Source organism: Mesoplodon mirus (assembly GCF_964341445.2).
Source record: "Mesoplodon mirus genome assembly, chromosome: 4".
Taxonomy (NCBI): domain Eukaryota; kingdom Metazoa; phylum Chordata; class Mammalia; order Artiodactyla; family Ziphiidae; genus Mesoplodon; species Mesoplodon mirus.
This window is the reverse complement of record NC_138979.1, coordinates 43436919-43456705: the sequence shown is the minus strand read 5'-3', so window position 1 is coordinate 43456705 and position 19787 is coordinate 43436919. Positions and strand designations below refer to the sequence as shown.

The 19787-nt window shown below is 42.1% G+C and overlaps 1 protein-coding gene across 1 annotated transcript in view; it reads left to right on the top strand.

Moving 5' to 3' along the window:
• Nucleotides 1-8861: 8861 nt before the first annotated feature.
• The window catches only part of MYO5C (myosin VC), a 110483-nt gene continuing 99557 nt past the window's right edge, over nucleotides 8862-19787 (top strand). Inside the window, exon 1 of the mRNA XM_082618869.1 lies at nucleotides 8862-8943. Coding sequence (XP_082474995.1) covers nucleotides 8917-8943 — 27 coding nt within the window. The 5' untranslated portion in view covers nucleotides 8862-8916. The remainder of the gene's footprint in view (nucleotides 8944-19787) is intronic.

Genomic DNA, 19787 nt, shown 5'->3' with positions numbered 1-19787 from the left:
AACTCATTCTACGAGGCCACCATCACCCTGATACCAAAACCAGACAAAGATGTCACAAAGAAAGAAAACTACAGGCCAATATGACTGATGAACATAGATGCAAAAATCCTCAACAAAATACTAGCAAGCAGGATCCAACAGCACATTAAAAGGATCATACACCATGATCACGTGGGGTTTATTCCAGGAATGCAAGGATTCTTCAATATATGCAAATCAATCAACGTGATACACCATATTAACAAATTGAAGGAGAAAAACCATATGATCATCTCAATAGATGCAGAGAAAGCTTTCGACAAAATTCAACACCCATTTATGATAAACACCCTCCAGAAAGTAGGCATAGAGGGAACTTTCCTCAACATAATAAAGGCCATATATGACAAACCCACAGCCAACATCATCCTCAATGGTGATAAACTGAAACCATTTCCACTAAGATCAGGAACGAGACAAGTTTGCCCACTCTCACCACTATTATTCAACGTAGTTTTGGAAGTTTTAGCCACAGCGATCAGAGAAGAAAAAGAAATAAAAGGAATCCAAATCAGAAAAGAAGAAGTAAAGTTGTCACTGTTTGCAGATGACATGATACTATACATAGAGAATCCTAAAGATGCTACCAGAAAACTACTAGAGCTAATCAATGAATTTGGTAAAGTAGCAGGATACAAAATTAATGCACAGAAATCTCTAGCATTCCTATACACTAATGATCTGAAAGTGAAATTAAGAAAATTAAGAAAACACTCCCATTTACCATTGCAACAAAAAGAATAAAATATCTAGGAATAAATCTACCTAAGGAGACAAAAGACCTGTATGCAGAAAATTATAAGACACTGATGAAGGAAATTAAAGATGATACAAATAGATGGAGAGATATACCATGTTCTTGGATTGGAAGAATCAACATTGTGAAAGTGACTCTACTACCCAAAGCAATCTACAGATTCAATGCAATCCCTATCAAACTACCACTGACATTTTTCACATTTTTCACATTTGTTTGAAGGATAGTGGAAGCACAAAACAGAAGTTTCTTTGTCTCTGGCACTGAGATTACCACCCTAACTCAGACTCCTGTGTCCACCTTCTATATGAGAAAGAAATAAGCCTTGCCTGAGCCCTTGTTTTAAAAAAACAAAAAACTGTAGACACCTAACAAAACCCCGAGATACATGAAGTAAGTGTGACAAAATTGAAAGGAGAATTGACAACTCAGCAATAATAGTTGGAGCCATCAATATCCTATTCTCAAAAATTAGCAGAACTAGACAGGAAATCAGCAAGAATATGGAAGACTTGAAAATAATATCAAGCACTTTGATCTAACTGACATTTATAGAACATTTTACCCATATTCTTTTCAAGCACACACAGATCATTCTTCAGGATAAATTATATGCAAGACAATGAAACAAATTGTAGCACACTTAACAATATTGAAATCACATAAAGTATGTTCTCTGACTACAATAGAGAATGGAATCAAATTAGAAATCAACAGAATCAAATTAGAAAACAACTGAAGGAAATTTGCAAAATATGCAAGTATTTGGAAATTAAGTAAGACACTTCTAAATAACAAAGAAGAAATCACAAAGGAAGTTAGAAAATATTCTGAGTTGAAAAAAACAAAAATGCAACAAATCAAAGTTTATGGGATGTAGCCAAAGCAGGTTATAGAAGGAAATTGTTTGCTTTATTAGAAAAGAAGACATGTCTCAAATCAATAATTTAAGATTATATCCTAAGAACCTAGGAAAAAGAAAAGAACTAAACCCAATGCAAGCAGAAGGAAATACTAAAGGTTTGAGTGGAGATCAATGAAATGGAAAACAAAAGAGAAAAATTTATGAAATTAATGAAACTGATGAAAAGATTAATAAAATGACAAACTCTTATCCAGATTAACCACACAAAAAGAGAAAAGATATAAATTACCAAAATCAGGAATGAAAGAGGGAACAACATTTCTGAGCATCATCATTTCTAGGGTGCAAAATTTAGAGAGGCAGGGTCAGGCAAATACAAGCTCAGTACCTGAGAATGAGTAACCTCCCCCTAGGCACCTCACTTTAGTACCAGCCCTGCTACAGAGACCCTAACAAAATGAAAAGAATTATAGTAGAATACCGTGAATGACTTCACACCAACAAATTAAACAGCTTAAATGAAATGGACAAATTCCTAGAAAGATACAAATTATGAAAACTGACTCAAAAAGATATAAAACTCTGAATATATGTATAAGTAAAAAAATTAAATGAGTAATTAATAATCTTATAAAGAAAAGACCAGGCCCAGATGGCTTTATTGGCAACTCTTATCAAATATTTAGAGATGAAATAACACCAACCAACTTTGACAGCAAAGGCAAACAAAATACACCACAAGAGAAGAAAACTACAGACCAATACTCCTCATGAAAATAGAGCAAAAAACATTACAAAACCCAAAACATTACAAACCAAATCCAGCAATACGTAAACAGGATTACATACCATGATCAAGTGGGGTCTATTCCAGGAAGGCAAAGTTGATTTCACATTCAAAAATCAATTAATATAATACACCATATTAATAGAATAGAGGACAAACCCCACATGATCATCTCAATAGATGCAGAAAAAGCATTTAACAAAATCCCATTGAATGTTTTTTTAAAAATCTTATAAACTAGGAATAAGAGGAATTCCATGAACTAGAATACTCGGTGCTACTAAGATGGCAGTTCTCCCCAAATTGAAATACAGATTCAACACAGTCCCTAATAAAATCCCAAGCTGAAATTAAAATTTATATAAAATTTATATGAAAATGCAAAGGACTCCGAATAGTCAAAACAATTTTGAAAAAGGAAAACAAAGTTGGAGGAATTACACCTTCCAATTTCAAAGCTTTGACGCTACAGTCATCAAGACAGGCACGGATGGTACTGGCATATGTGTTGACATAAAATCTATGGAACAGAAATGAACATCCTGAAATTATGGTCAACTGATTTTGACAAGGCTGTCAAGGAAATTCAATACAATTCTTTTCAATAAATGATGCCAGAGCAATTCAATATCCAAATGTAGAAAGAGATTAATTTAGACCCTTACCTCAATAGCACACACAAAAATTAACCCAAAATGGATCATAGTCTTAAATGTTAGAGCTGAAAGTATGAAACTTGTAGAAGAAAATTTTTGTGACTTTAAGCTAGGCAAAGATTTCTTAGATACAATACCCAAAGCATGATCCATAAAAGAAAAAGAATAGATAAATTGGCTTCATCAAAATTTGAAAGTTTGTACTGCAAAAGACACCATGAAGAAAATGGAAAGATAATCTACACAGTGGGACAAAATATTTGCAAATAATATATCTGATAAAGGATTTGTGACCAAAATATATAAAGAAAGATGGTGGATTCAATGCTTTTATTGACCTTCCTTTCCTCCTGAAATGCCCATAAACGATGATAAACACAATATAAGAAAGAGAACGGAAGAGAAGTGACAACAAATTTTGGAGGATGAAAACCAGACAATTGTTGCTTATTTTCATAAATGACAGGAAGGCTGAACCTAAACTTGCAAAGGTGGGCAGTCCAAAGTAGTAGCCTAGTTCACAGAGCAGAAGTCTGAAACACTCGGGTATAGAACTCAGAGACAGCAACACAAAGTGATGTGGGGCTGAAAATAGAACTTCTGTTTAAATAGCAATCGAAGTGGCCTAAAGGCTCGAACAGATATTTCACAAAAGAGAATACCAATATGGTCAACGAAGTGTCGTCGTGGAAATGCAAAGTGAAACCACAATGAGATATCACAACACACTCATTAGAAAGGCAAACATTTAAAAAACGGACATGTCAAGGTTGGTGAGGATATTAAGCAACTGAAAATTTCATATACTGTTGATAGAGGTAGAAATTGATACGAGTTTTGAAAACTCTTTCAATATCTACTAAAGTTGAGCATTGCATACCTTATGATCCAGCAATCCCATTCCTTTTATGTACCCAACAGAAATGCATAGATCTGTGCATATAAAAAGTTCATAGACCCATATAAAAAGACCCATATAAAAAAGGTTCATACCAGCATTATTCATAATAGCCACTTTGGGGAGAGGAGTTTTCTTCTTTTAGTTCTTTGGGCTGGCAATTAAAATGAAATAAAGCTGATAAACAGGAAAAAAATCAAACTTATTACATGTGCGTGGGGTAACCACATATGCATGAAGAATTCCAAAAACAGCAAGGTAAGATGAGGTATATATATATTCTGGACTAAGAAGAAGGAGGTGGGGGGATCTGAGACTTCAAAAGGAAGTAAGGTAATTTCAGGAAGATAAAAATAGTTGATGTTTGGTAAATAAATATTTGCTGGCCCATCCAAAGGCAACTGGGCACCGAGAGGACTTTGAGTAAACAGACCTTGCTAGGTTCCTCCCTGCCTACCACACCTAATTCATACTTTACTATAGTTGTCTATGGTGATAGCTTCTTCCTGGGACAGGCCTCTATCTTAAATTCTTTCAGGCAGCAAGGGGGGGATTTCAAAGGTTCTTCTGTAGTCTTTTGGGCCCTGCTTCTTTTCAGCTAAAAATAATCCACATGCCAGAGCAGCACATACTGGGGCAGCTTGCCCAGAGCCTCATCACCACAAACTGAAAGAACCCAAATATTTATCAATAAGAGAATGAATAAATAAATTGTAAAATATTTATACAGTGGAATACTGTACATGACAAAAAATAGCAAACTACAGCTACATGCAACAGCATGGATAAATGTCATGTAAAAAACCAATGCAAAAAATTACAAACATGATTCAATTTATAAAAACATCCAAAATAGGTAAAACTAACTCATGGTGATAGAATTCATAACATCGGTTATCTTTGAGGGGTAATGGCTAGAAGGGACATTGAAGGTTTGAGGATGTTGAAAATGTTCTGTCTGGGTTGGGTGGTGCTTACTTGAGTGTGTTGCTGTGTTCCATGTATAAGAATACATTGAGCTATACATTTATTATTTGTGCACTTTTCTGTATATAATTTTATTCTTCAATAAAATTTCTATTTAACGAAAAAAGTAGGGAATTCCCTGGTGGTCCAGTGGTTAGGACTTGGTGCTTTCACTGCTGTGGCCCAGGTTCAGTCCCTGGTCAGGGAACTAAAATTCTGCAAGCCATGCAGCATGGCCAAAAAAAAAAAAAGAAAAAATTAAAAAAATTTAAAAATAAAGAAAAAAGTAGTTAGACATTTGGATTCCTGTCTTAACTCTGAGGAACCATGCAGCTGTCTCTACCCACTTTATGACTTTTTTTAATGTTATTTTGAAAAATAAGTGTACAAAATTGAATTTACCATAATTCTCTTTTTCTGGCACCTATCTTGGTTGGTCCATGTCAAGCCCTTTTTCAAATTTTTGGTTTCCCTTTTTTCTTTATACCCAGTCTCACTTCCTTCAACCTCATGAATATCCACTTTTTTATATTTAACGGATGACTTTGCAAGTTATCATCCACACTTTTATTTACACATGCTGATATCCATGGACAACATATAGTATTGCAGTTTTTGTGAGTTTTAAAATATATATGTTCATTGCAGCACTATTTACAATAGACAGGACATGGAAGCAACCTAAATGTCTATAGACAGATGAATGGATAAAGAAGATATGGCACATATATACAATGGAATATTACTCAGCCATAAAAAGAAACAAATTGAGTTATTTGTAGTGAGGTGGATGGACCTAGAGTCTGTCATACAGAGTGAAGTAAGTCAGGAAGAGAAAAACAAATACAGTATGCTAATGCATATATATGGAATCTAAAAAAAATGGCACTGATGAACTTAGTGGCAGGGCAGGAATAAAGATGCAGATGTAGAGAATGGACTTGAGGACACAGGGACGGGGGAGGAAGGGGAAGTTGGGGCGAAGTGAGAGTAGCATTGACATGTATACACTACCAAATGTAAAATAGATAGCTAGTGGGAAGCAACGGCATAGCACAGGGAGATCAGCTCAGTGATTTGCGACGACTTAGAAGGGGGGATGAGGGGGTGGGAGGCAGGCTCAAGAGGGAGGAGATATGGGGACACTTGTATGCGTACGGCTGATTCACTTTGTTGTACAACAGAAACTAGCACAGCATTGTGAAGCAATTATACTCCAGTAAAGATGTGTAAAAAATAAAAAATAAAAATAAAAAATAACAAAAATACATATATATATGACTTGTGCTAGACATCTATTCAGCATTGTTTTTTATATCTCTCAGAGTGGTATAGGTAGATCATGTCCATTCCTACTAGCAGCTGTACAGTTTTACGTTGTATGTATACACTATTTTACTTATTCATACCCCTTTTGATGGATATTTAAGTGTTTCCAACTCTTTGATATAGAACTGTGTTGTGATGAACGTCTACATAATTATCTCTTTGGGTGACTATGTGAGAATTTTTCAGCCTGAATTTATTTTCAATAAATATTCTCAAATTGTTATCTTAAATGGGAGGATCAGTACAGTCAGCCCTCCATATCCACAGTTCTGCAAACACAGATTCAACCACCTCAGATCCAAAATATACACTTTTTAATTCCATAAATTTCCAAAAAAGCAAAACTTGAATTTCCATGCTTCAGCAACTATCTACATAGCATTTCCATTGTATTAGGTGTTATAAGTAATCTAGAGATGATTTAAAATATACAGAAGGATGTGTGTAGGTTATATGCAAATACCATGCTATTATATCAATATATTAGGGACTTGAGCATCCAAGGAGTTTGGTATCCTTGGGTGTCCTGGGACCAATCCTCCCCCAAATACCAAGGGATGACTGTATAGTTCCCACCAGCTGTGTGAGGAAAAACATTCTTGTTTTCTCACATCCTAGGCAGCATATGATTTTGTCCAACCTAAAAATTGTTGCCATTATGGATGTGAAGTGATCTCATTGTTTTCATTTGTATTTCTCTACTAATAAAGTTAACATCTCTTTATATGCTAACCACCCATTTGAGCATCCCCATGTGAAAATTGCCTATTCATTTCCTTTGCTAATTGTCCAATATTTAAAACTGGAGTTCCTATCTTTTCTTTAACCAATTTACAGTAGTTTCTTATATACTCTAGATTAATATTCTAGATATTAATCACTTGTTTTTTAAATTGCAAATATATTTCCTAATCTGTTGGCTTTCTTTGCAAATGGTGTTCTTCACTGAACAGAAATCTTTCATTTTGATGACCTCAAATCCATCATTTCTTTCCTTCTATAGCTGTGCTACATTGTATCTTAACTCATTCTTTCTTAACCCAACATTTAAAAGATATTACCCCTATATCTTTTCTAGTAATTTCCTCATTTTACTTTTAAGTTTTAATCATGAATCCATCTAGAGTTTATTTTTGAGTGTACTGTTTGCCATGCACTTGCTTTTATTTTTATATTTTTTTCATATAATGGCCCTTCTATTAAATAATCTTTCCCTTCCTCCTCTGGTTCTCCAGGCCACTATATAACACAGGGTCCTGTTGGTGGACTCCATTCTGTTCCATTATTCATTTATCCATTCCCATGCCGGTGTCACATTGTTTTAATGACCATGGCTTTGTGATATCCCTTAATACACGGTAGGGCTAATCTCTTTGTTCTTTGTTTTGAGCATTGTCTTAATTATTCACGGACTTTTATTATTCTGTAAAAAATATAAAATCACTTTACAATTCTCCAAAAGTTCTGCTAGGATTTTTTAAAATTTTATTTAATTTATTTTTTGGCTGTGTTGGGTCTTTGTTGCTGTGCATGGGCTATCTCTAGTTGTGGCGAGCCAGTGCTACTCTTCATTGCAGTGTGAGGGCTTCTCATTGCAGTGGCTTCTCTTTGTTGGGGAGCATGGGCTCTAGGCGCACAGGTTTCAGTAGTTGTGGTATGCAGGCTCAGTAGTTGTGGCATGCAGGCTCAGTAGTTGTGGCCCACGGGCTTAGTTGCTCTGCCCCATGTGGGATCTTCCCGGACCAGGGCTCGAACCCATGTCCCTTGCAATGGCAGGCAGATTCCCAACCACTGTGCCACCAGGCAAGTCCCCCTGCTAGGATTTTGATTCCAGTTGTATTAGGCTTATATATTAATTTGGGTACAACTGACACCTGTACAAGGTTAAATATTCCCATCCATGAGAATAGCACATTTCCCCATTTATTCGGGCCTTCTTTTATACCCTTGAAGAGAAATTCAAACATTTTCTCCACAAAGGCCAAGTGCATTTTTGTTAGTGGACACTTTATAGTTTTGTTTATATTTCAAATATCTTATTTTCTAACCGGTTATTGCTCATACAAAGGAAACATTCACTTTAAAATCTGATTTTGAATATAGTCACTTGGCTGAACTCTTTAACAAGTTCTAGTGGCTGATTCTCTTGGACTTTCTATGCAAATGGTTACATCCTCTGCTCTTTCCAATAAGCACGTTGAGACCTAAGGGAGCTAAAACTTGGGTCGGGAACGCCTCGGAACACACCTGCTTCCTTCCTCGAGAGCCAGCGAATCCCCTGACTCGCAGGTTCTTGGCTGAGCGTTCGGCCCCAGCCAGGTGGACCCACTTCGGCGCGGGAACCCGCCCGGAGGAGGGGCGCCGCGCCCGCAGCCCCCGCCCCGCCAATCACAGCGAGGCCTCGCCACGGGCCGGGAAGGACCAATCCGCGACTTCTCGCCTCTGGGGCCGCCAACCGTCGGCAAAGTTAGTCGGTTACTGGGAAACTTCTTCCGCAAGATGGCCCAGCGCTGATTTGCGGGGCCCGCAGCGACGGTTACCTGCCCCGGGGCCACAGAGCCGCCGGCCCAGCCCCCGAGCCTTGCACCTCCGCAGCCCTCGAGCTGTCCTCTCGCGCCCATGGCGGTGGCCGAGCTGTACACGCAGGTAGGCAGGGTGGCCCGACCTAAGGGAAGGCGCGCGGGAGGGAAGCGGCCGGGCGCTAGTGCTGACTGTACCTGGCTCCCGGCCCACACCTGTGCACCTGGCGCGCTCGCCGCGGGGAGGGGCCGCGGAGACAATGGGGGTCCGGGGAGCGTCGTACCCCCCGCCCCGCCGATAGCTCGGGTCCTTATCCGTGGGGAAGGCGCCCCCCGGGAGCCTGGGTCCCCTCGGGATGGGAAGACCGAGTGCTAGGGGCTGCTTCGCCGGCCGGACCCGAGCTTCCCGGTGTCCAGGAGTTGCGGGTCCGTCCCTTCTCCCGCGCCACAGAGGGAATCAGACTTGCCCACGGAAACTCAGAAACCTCAGACACAGGCGAAGAATAACGTCTGTAATCTTCCCTCTTGAACAACTCGGCACAGAAGCTCGGACCGCAGTATTCAGGATGCTTTCTAGAATTCCCGGGTCTTCAAAATACCTGCGCATGTACTTAAGTTCATCTGGTGCCTGAAGCTGCGGGTGCTTGGGAGTGTGGCCCAGGCCTTACCCGTAGTAGAAGTTGAGGGCTCCTGGGAATCCAGGGATCCTGACACTGCAGTCACAGACTCTTTACTCACATTTATAAGGTGCTTTACAGCTTATAAACCCTTTCATGTACACCCCAAGTCCGGGAATCACTCTAGAGCATTCCTCTGAAACCTCCTCTTCCCGCAAACGAGGGCTCCCCCCCTTCTCTGGGAAGGCCAGGATTCCCACATGGTGCCCAGAACCTTCTGAGATGAGCTTGGTTAATTATTTGGATAAAAAGTGTGAAAGTGTTGGAAAAAATCCACTCGAATAGCCATAAAGCCAGATACTTCTGTACCCCAGTGGGGGAAATCTATGGTACCCAGTATTCAGATAGATGAGACTAGAATTCATCCATTTCCCCTGACAAGTGCCCTAGCTTTATATTAAAGAGACACTTTTGCTGTAGATATAAACGATGGCTGTAAATTGTTTCAGTGGTTTAAGCAAGTGTTTTTTCTTCTACTTTAATTAGTTAACAGTACAAATACAAATTAACCAAACAGTATTTCCCCCTCTGTTAACTAGAGTTCTAAATGGCAGTGTTAGAATAGTTTTACCAGTGAGAATGTGAGACATCAACTATCCAGCAATGCTTCTTAGATCTTCAGCTTACTGGAGCTAAAAATAAATTCTTGAAAAAAACTATACTTGGAAGATACTTTGGAGGTCGGAGGAAAATGCTGATTAATCCATTCTAAGTAACAATTTTTCCTGAAGCAAAAATACACAGGTGTGAATAACCCTGTCATCAAGTGACTCATGCCACAAATATTTATTAAATACCAACTAGGTACCAGGCACAATGTAGGAAAACTAATATGGAAGAGTTTTCTAGAGGTGAGCTTGGATGGACAAAGACTGAGAATCGCAGAGCCAGAAGTCTTGATGGCCATCTCTACCCACTTTGTGTCCAAGTAAGCACCTGTGTCCAGGCACCTCCCTTCCCAGTGTCCCATCAGCCAACACTTTGTCAGTTCCAGAGGTGGGAAGCTCCCCCATTTGTGGAGCTGCCTGTTTAGGTTTTAGAGAACTTCTTTGTTGAAGAGTTCTTCCTTAAACGGACACAAAAATCTTAAGCTCTCTCCCTTGCTTCCCTCCCACTCCCTCCCACACTCCCGAGTCTGCAGATCTAGCCAATTAGTCTAAGTCAAAGTTTGTGACGGGGGAACCTTGGCCACAGTGAACCCGCAAGAATGCTCTGTTTCCCTGCACAATCTTAGCCACATAATGTTTTAAAACAACCTGAAACCCATTGCTGCACTCAGAGGCAAGTAGTCACCCTGTAGCAGGGTGATGGGTGGACTGTCCATTCAGGGATCCGGGTGTGGCAGCCAGTTCCTGTGTGACATCCAGACCCACCCTATGATCTGCCCGCTGCCCCACTCACCCACTTTACACTGCTGTTACCTGCCTGGCCCCTGACTAATTTCCCTTCCTGCATTGAAGACAGGCATATTATCTCCCATAAAGCATTTGTTTAGCACTTTTTGTATATAAAACACTATGCTTGGGGAAGGTTAGAAAAAGAAAATTTAAATGATTAGTCTTGCCTCAGGGAGTTTTCTGATGAGTGAGAAATGTCAAGTAATTCAATCTGCTGAGGCCTGGAAGGCATGGAGGAGCCTGCTGGGGGATGGGGCTTAGCAGGGGAGAGTCATGGCAGCCAAAGAGTTAGGTCAGGGCTTTATAGTCCATTGAAGATTTTGAATGGGGATGACAGGATCCAGGGTGGTGTAAGTCAGATATGCCAGCAGTGACCATGAGACTCTGTGCCCATGGGAGAGAGGCTGGAGCCAGGTAGCTGAATTCTCAGCTCATCCTAAGTGCACGGGGAAAAAAATTAGGGCTGCAGTGTTAGGCATGGAGGATGGAAGGAGCTCGCAGAGAGCATGGAGAGGTAGGTGAGGATGGGAGATGGCACTGGGGCGTGTGAGGGAGAGGGGTGACCCAAGGCTGACATGAGGTTAGACTCTGAAAGATCCAAGCAGGCTGGTGCTGTTGACGCAGGGACTTCAGGAGGAGGAGACGTTAGGGAAGTCATGAGGCAAGGTTTGTACCTGCGGGGGTTGTTGTGGTGAAGGGGCTTCCAAGGGAGAGTGCCCTGAGTGGTTGGAGGTTGGTATAGAAGATGGGCCAGGAGTTTTCCCCAAAGGTAGTAATTGAAGCCCAGGCATGAGGACCTCATCAAGGGAGAGAAGAGGGCCAAGACAGGACACTGAGGATGCATCTGTTCAGGGAGGAAAGGAGGCAGAGGGGCCGCAGATGGAGCCGTCACGGGGAAGGGGACATGGGAGGCCTGGCACGGGAACCACAGGAAGAGAGGTTCTGAGAAAGGGGACACTAGGGAGGAAGTGTGTTGAGAGTACTTGCTGCCAGTTGAAGTGTAAAACGACCCACCCCTTTTCCAAAGCTCTTTGGCAACGTGCCTTAGAAATGTTCAGAGCATTTGCTGCTGTTCAGCAGTTCCACTGTTTGAAATCTCTCTTGAGAAAAACCGGTCCGGCCATCCTCTAATTGAGCCCCTCTGGAGGCCCCTGTCACTTTCAGACTCACTGACCAGCCACAAGGCCTCGCCTCTGTATCTGCCCCCGCTGCCTGCCAGCTCCTACCTTGGCTCACTTCTTGCCATCCTGCAGTGTCACCACTCTATGTCTGTTCTGCTCACCGGTGCCTGCACCTTTCAAATTCAATTTGAGCAGTGCCTCTTCTTCTTTCCTATTTTTTTAATCAAAGTATAGTTGATTTACAATATTGTGTTCGTTTCAGGTATACAGCAAAGTTATTCATATTATTTTCCATGATAGGTTAATACAAGATATTGAATACAGTTCCCTGTGTTATACAGTAAATCCTTTTTGCTTGTCTATCTTATGTATAGTAGTTTGTATCTGTTAATCCCATACTCTTAATTTATCTCTCCCTCCCCCTCTCCTTTTCCCCTTTGTAACCATAAGTTTGTTTACTATGTGAGTCTGTTTCTGTTTTGTATATAGATTCATTTGTATTATTTTTTATATTCTACATATAAATGATATATAATATTTGTCTTTCTCTGACTTACTATGATATTCTCTAGGTCCATCCATGTTGCTGCAAATGGCAATATTTCATTCTTTTTTACTGCTGAGTAATATATATATATATGTATATATACACAGTCTTTTGTGTGTGAGATATATATATATATATATATATATATATATATATATATATATATATATATCATATCTTCTTAAACCAGTCGTTTGTTGATGGGCACTTTCCATGTCTTGGCTATTGTAAATAGTGCTGCTATGAACATTGGGGTACCTGTATCTTTTCGAATGAGAGTTTTCATCTTTTCTGGATATATGCCCAGGAGTGGGATTGCTGGATCATACGGTAGCTCTAAGGAACCTCAATAATGTTTTCCATAGTGGCTGCGTCAATTTACATTCCCACCAACAGTGTAGGAGGGTTTTTTTCTCCACACCCTCTCCAGCACTTATTAGCTGTAGACTATTTTTTTTAAATAAATAAATTTATTTATTTATTTTTGGCTGCGTTGGGTCTTTGTTGCTGCATGTGGTCTTTCTCTAGTTGCGGCGAGAGGGGGCTACTCTTCCTTGTGGTGCGTGGGCTTCTCACTGCGGTGGCTTCTCCTGTTGCGGAGCGCAGGGTCTAGGCATGTGGGCTTCAGTAGTTGTGGTGCACGGCCTTAGTTGCTCCGCAGCATGTGGGATCTTCCTGGACCAGGGCTCGAACCCGTGTCCCCTGCATTGGCAGGTGGATTCTTAACCACTGTACCACCAGGGAAGTCCCAGCTGTAGACTTTTAGATGACGGCCATTCTGGTCAGTATGAGGTGATACCTCGTTATGGTTTTGATTTGCATTTCTCTAATAATTAATTGCTAGTCATTAGCAATGTTGAGCATCTTTTCGTGTGCCCATTGGCCATCAGTGTGTCTTCTTTGGAGAAATGTCTATTGAGGTCTTCTGCCCATTTTTTGATTGGGTTGTTTGTTTGTTTTATATTGAGTTGTATGAGCTGTTTGTGTATTTTGGATATTAACCCCTTGTCAGTCACATTGTTGAGCAGTGCGTCTTCTGAGCAATCTTTGCAGCCAGGCCCTCCATCCAGGCACTTTTCATGATGACTTATAACAGCTCCTTAACTCTGTCTCCCCTGTGGACCAAGGGTTTCTAGAGAACAGGGAGCAGTAGGGACTCAGTAAATGTTTGATGTGTGCATGCATGAATGAATGAGTTTTTTTGCTTTCAGAAAGAGTTATGGTCATGACAATGATGATGTTGATGATAGTTACTTTTATCTTATAGTCACTGAGTACTTCTTATGTGCCAGATGGCATCCTCAGAACTCTGTGAACTTTATCCTCAGAACGTCTTTCATTTAATCTGAATAAACAATGCCATGTGTTAGTTATTGCTATCCCATTTTTACAGATGGCTCAGGTTAAGTAAGTTGCCTAAGGTTACATAGAAGTGATGGAGCTAGGATTAAACACCTATCTTCTTAATACCTCCTACTCTCACCACCTTATTCAACGACCTTATCATCTTCCTTCTCTTCAAGGGATCTGACCTTTCCCCCAACACACAGAGGATTTTTGGAAAGTCCATTCATTTCATAGCTGCCTCCTCTGACATCTGGTTATTTATCAGATTATTCCTCCTAATAACTAAAATGGAACCAACCCCAATGTCCAGGAAGAGGGCTAGAGTTACGTGAATTATAGATAGAAGAATAGAATAGTATGAAGCCATTAAAAATGCTACTGTGGGGCTTCCCTGGTGGCTCAGTGGTTGAAAGTCCGCCTGCCGATGCAGGGGACACGGGTTCGTGCCCCGGTCCGGGAAGATCCCACATGCCGCGGAAAGGCTGGGCCCATGAGCCATGGCTGCTGAGCCTGTGCGTCCAGAGCCTGTGCTCCACAACGGGAGAGGCCACAACAGTGAGAGGCCCTTGTACCACAAAAAAAAAAAAAAAAAATGCTACTGTGAAGAGTTCATAACAACATGGGAAAATGTTTGTTATGTGGAAAATGACAGCACAAAAATGCATCTGCTCTGTGATCATAAACATATAAAATATGCAAAGTAAGAAGACCATGTGTATCAATAACAATTCAGCAGTCAGTTCTAGAGCTGCAGAGAAGTCAAGGAGGATGGAGGCTGAGGAAGTGTCATGGGATTTGGCCACCAGGAGGTCCTTGGCATTGCTTCTCGTTTAGTAGAATTGTGAGGGAGAGAGGGGACACCTGGGTATGGTCACAGGCTGAAGGGATGGAACTGGTGGAGGACTGGAATCTGAAGATGTAAGAAAGGCACCAGGCATGGAATAGCTTCAGAAGGTAATGGTGGACCTGAGGCTGGGTGGCAGGAGTTGAAAGACATGGAGCTCTTTAGAATGAGCTGTGGGCAGGACTGAGAGCTTGAGGAGAGTGACGATACCACCAGCTTTTTCTCTTACATCATCATTCCAGACCCTTCACCATCAAGGCCACCATCCTCTGGGTGAATTTCAATTCCTTGATGCCTATCTTTGTGGCACTATTCTCTAGATCTGGTCTGCTCAGCCAGAGTACCGTGGAACTTGTGGGTTTGCAGCCTCCTGTGAGCTGCCCTCAGTGTAGGCGAGCATTAAGTCAGTGTTCTGTTTGTTTTAAGCAGAGCTGCTATATGCTGCCCCTGGAATGCACATGCATGGTGGCTGGGGCTAAGTCTTGGTTCTGCTAACTGGATGACATTGAGCAAGTAACTTAATTTCTCTTGAATTTCCACACCCGTAGAATGGATTTAAGTCTTACCAGTCATTGTAAGGATTAAGTTACCTGTGTAAAATCCTTAGCACAATATCTGACACATAATGCTTAATAAAAGTTGTTTTTTATATTGATGCTATTGTAATACAGTTAATTTTTGGTACCTAACTATTGGACTTTACATTTATTCCTTTTAAATTTTCCATCTTGTTGTTTAGTGTTTAATGTTCTGCAACTTGTCAAAATCTTTTTGAAGCTTTTTTAAAACCTTTTTGTATCTTGATCATCTTTAGCTGATCATTTTATCTGCATATTTGATACACATGTGTTCTGGTTTTTTGTCTAAGATACTGGTGAACGTGATGAATGGAGGGTGAGGCAGTGGAGCTGTATAGCATGCCTCCAAAGACCTTTCTAATTATTCAGAACTCCGGTTTTAGCCACAGATTCACAAATCATATTATCCTTCACCCATCTCTTTCTCTTCCTTGTGCTTGAGGAACTCACAGGACATCTTCACAGAAATTCTGCAGAAACTCAGGTATGTAAGGTCAAGAGAAATGCAGTCCAGGGCCTCTGTCTAAAATAAAGTCAAAGCTCAGTTTAATAACTTTCCATTTAGCTATTCTAAGCAGCTTTTAGATTTCTATGTGACATTAACCACCCTGGAAAATTAGATTTTTCTACTGTATTATATATGGATAGTTCAAAAGAGTAAAAAAGGGACATAAAGACTAAAATACCAAGTTTATTGGTGCAAACTACTTGGAATTTGAGTTTTTGTTCAGTAGATGTTTTTATGGAGTGCTAGCTGTGGGGAAATCATTGTATTGAGTTCCAGAGCACAAAGACAAGGCTCTTGAAGCTCACATGCCAGTGGGGGAGATGGGAAGCTACCTGAAACCTGGGGAGGGAGCAGAGAGCGCTAAAGAGGAAGCATCCAGTCCTGCCTGGGGTGGAGGGTGGTGGGGAAAGTACGAAGGTGGGAATCTTGAGCTGACTCTCGACTGCTCAGAGCAGTTTGCTCACAGATGGGGAGAGGAGGGATGGCACTGAGGGTGGAAGGAACAGAAGTGCATAGCAGAGAGCCAGGAAGAGCTTGGCATGTTGTAGAAACTGCTGGTGGTTTGGGTGGCAGCAGGCAGAGGATGGATTGAAAAGAAGGTGAGGCCTGAGTAGGAAAACTGGCTAGGACTGTGGTTCCCAGGCCTGGATGTTCATCAGAATCCGTCGGGGAACTTTCATCTTGCTGGGCCCCACCCGCGGAAATTCTGATTCAGGTGTGGGTAAAGGAATCTGTCTATCCACAGAAACCGGTACTCAGCCTGGTTGAGGAAGCATTCCGCAGGTCGTGGTACCCATCAAGAGAAGGTTAGTGGGAGCAGCATAGGGGGAGCTGATTGATGGCCATGGCATTGCAGGTGGATGGGGCAGACAGGTGAGACCTGTGTACATATAGGCGTCCTAGCACCTGATAACCATTTGATTGCTGCGGGCTAAGGGAAGGAGGGAGAGGCTGTCCAGCGCTGTCCCAGGTTTCTGATTTGACGGGCAAGAGAACTGAGCAGGAAGATTGTGTGTGGGGCAGGCATAATGATCACTCAAGCTTGGGATTTGTGAGTGTCAGAAGACATTTAGGGGCTGACGTCTGGGAGACAGTTGGAAATGTGCTCTAGACCCACTGAGAGATCTGGGCTGGAGGCCTCAGTGGTGCACAGGTGCCAGGGCAGTTGTGGAAGCTGCGGGAATGGGTGAAACTCTCCAGAAACAGCCTGTCATGAGGAGAGGCCGGGAGGGACCTTGGGAGACACAGGAGGAGGCTGGGGAGCTGGGAAGGCCTGGAGGGACGAGTGAAGAGGAGAAGAGAGGGAGCATGGTGTCGCTGCTCTGGCCTGGCTGACTGAGGGCGTGGAGACCCCCTTCCAGTCCAGAGAGTGGCTAGGAGAAAACCCCTGTCATCCCATACGCCATGTAAAGTCTCCAAGCCATTTCTGTGGCTGATGCCGGTAGACCCCTCAAATAGGCGGGAGACATGAGAAAATGCCACTCTCGCCATATCTGAGCGTGTGGGGTGGGCGGATTTGGCCTGTTCCTGAGGACGTGTCCCTTCCTCCTGAAGCCTTTACCTCATTCCGGAGCCTCCCCGGATGTGGATGCACCATGATCTCCCTCCACAGGGGAAGATTCCCAGGACAGGCGTGGGCGGCAGGCCTCGCTGCTCTCCTGGCCCTGCTGCAGGCAGCCCCCGGAGGGCTTGGCAAGTGACCTGAGTCAGGAGGCTCCTGACCCACAAGAAGGAGCCACCCTGGGGAGGTCCTATGAGAGCTGGTCATGTCGTTTGTCCAGACACTGCAGTTAGCTCTCTCTCCGGTTTGAAGCATTGCCTTGTGGGTTGAGGAATGTGAGGCAGAAGGGAGAGACGGAATGGGTGTAACTGAGGTGGAACCAGGTAAACATGGGCATGTTTACTTACCAGGCTGGGTCTCAGCTGCGGGGCCCTAAACCAGCCGACAGCCTTGCCAGCAGAGGCATCAGGCCTGGCTGGGTGTGCGCAGCCTGGGGAATCCGGGGCTGAGGAAGCCATTTGTGTTCACGCCAGAAGAGAAGCAGACTTTTGGTTCCATACGTCCTAATGCATTTAAGGCTACTTTTAGCTGAAACAGACCAGCCTGTGCACTCTCAAGTAGATGGCTGCAGTTGAGAGTTCAGGATTATTTTCAGAGCCAGACTCATTTAATTAACAAGTAGTTCAAAGAAGGAGTCCCAAGCTCTGGCTCCGTGGAGTCCTGGCCTTTGAGATTCTCTGTGTGGTATTTGGTGAGTTATTGACCTCTCTGGGCTTGAGTTTGGGGATCAGGAAAACAAAGGCCTTGGGTTAGCTTAGTGACTTGCATCACTTCTCAGAGCCTCAGGTTTCCATGGAAGGGCCTGAGGGACCTCAGCTGCAGAACATGGTGGGCTACCACCATTTCATTTGAAGCAAGCTTTGAAAAGAACTTTGACAGCTTGGAGTAGACAATCTCCTGGGACCCTTTCAGCTATAAAATTCTGTAGTGGCCAATTCTTGATAAATGAGATATTCCCAATTATCATAAAAATATTATCCTATAAAAAAGTATTAATGATTTCAGCTTTATGAGGTTCGCAATAAATACTTTCAAGAGCAGACCTGACATAGAAAATAGTAGTCCATGGCAACAAGTATGTGTGGAGTGTGGGTGTGTGTGTCAGTGTGCTTGTGAGGCTTCTCTCCACCTATTTGCGTGGGTGCGTGTCTCTGAGTGTGTGTCTTTGCCCGCCAAGTCATTCTTCCATTTTCTCTCTCTTTCCCTTTCCCTCCCTCTCTCTTTCCCTTTCCCTCCCTCTCTCTCTCACAAGTATCCCTTATCCCGTGCCACATTTCAGCAAACTTCTGCTCTTAGCTAGCTGTCAAGAATTAAAGCAAACCCAAATAACTTAGGGAGTCATGATTGATATTCAACCAATGATATACATATATTTTTTGTTTGATAAGTGAGGCAGCTTGTATTAACTAGTAGTTTAATAAATGTGCTCCTCAACCAACTTTGTCCTAGTCTAGTCCTGACACCCCAAACTTTGTTTTATACTTATTCTTTATTTCCTTCAACATCTTATTATGAAAATTTAAAGTATACAAAAAAATTGAAAAAATTTTATGGCGAGTATCTGTCCCACCACCTAGATTCTGGCATGAATATTTTATCATATTTGTTATATCACATGTCTATCCATCTTTTTATACTTCAGTCCTCAGCCCATCTTATTTTTTGAAGCGTTTTAGTGTAATTGCATACATCAATACGTGTCCTCCTAAATATTAGTATGCGTATTGTTAAGAGTTCCATAGTTGTTTAGTTCTTTTTTTTTTTTTGCGGTACGCGGGCCTCACTGTTGTGGCCTCTCCCGTTGCGGAGCACAGGCTCCGGACGCGCAGGCTCAGCGGCCATGGCTCTTGGGCCCAGCTGCTCTGTGGCATGTGGGATCTTCCCAGACCAGGGCACGAACCCGTGTCCCCTGCATCGGCAGGCGGACTCTCAACCACTGCGCCACCAGGGAAGCCCTGTTTAGTTCTTTCTGTAAAATTTCCAGACAATGAAAGGTACAAATCTTAAGTGTGTGTTCTCTGAGGTTTGAAAAAGGGCTTAACACTTATGTAACCCAGACCCCTTCAAGGTATAGAATGTTGCCATCACCCCACAAGATTCCCTCCCCAGACCCACCTACCCCCAGAGGCAACTACTGTTCTGATTCTTTTCCCCACATTGTATTTGTTTTACCTGTTCTAGTACTTCATTTAAAGGACTCATACAGAAGGTACTCGTTTGTGTACAGCTTCTTTAACTCAGCCTAATACTTTGGAGAGTCATTCATGTTCTTGCTTGTATCAGTAGTTGATTCTTCTTATTGGTAAGTAGTATTCCATTGTATGAGTATACCACAGTTTTATGTTTTTTTAATTTACTCTCATGTTAGTGGACATAGAGTCTGTTTCTAGT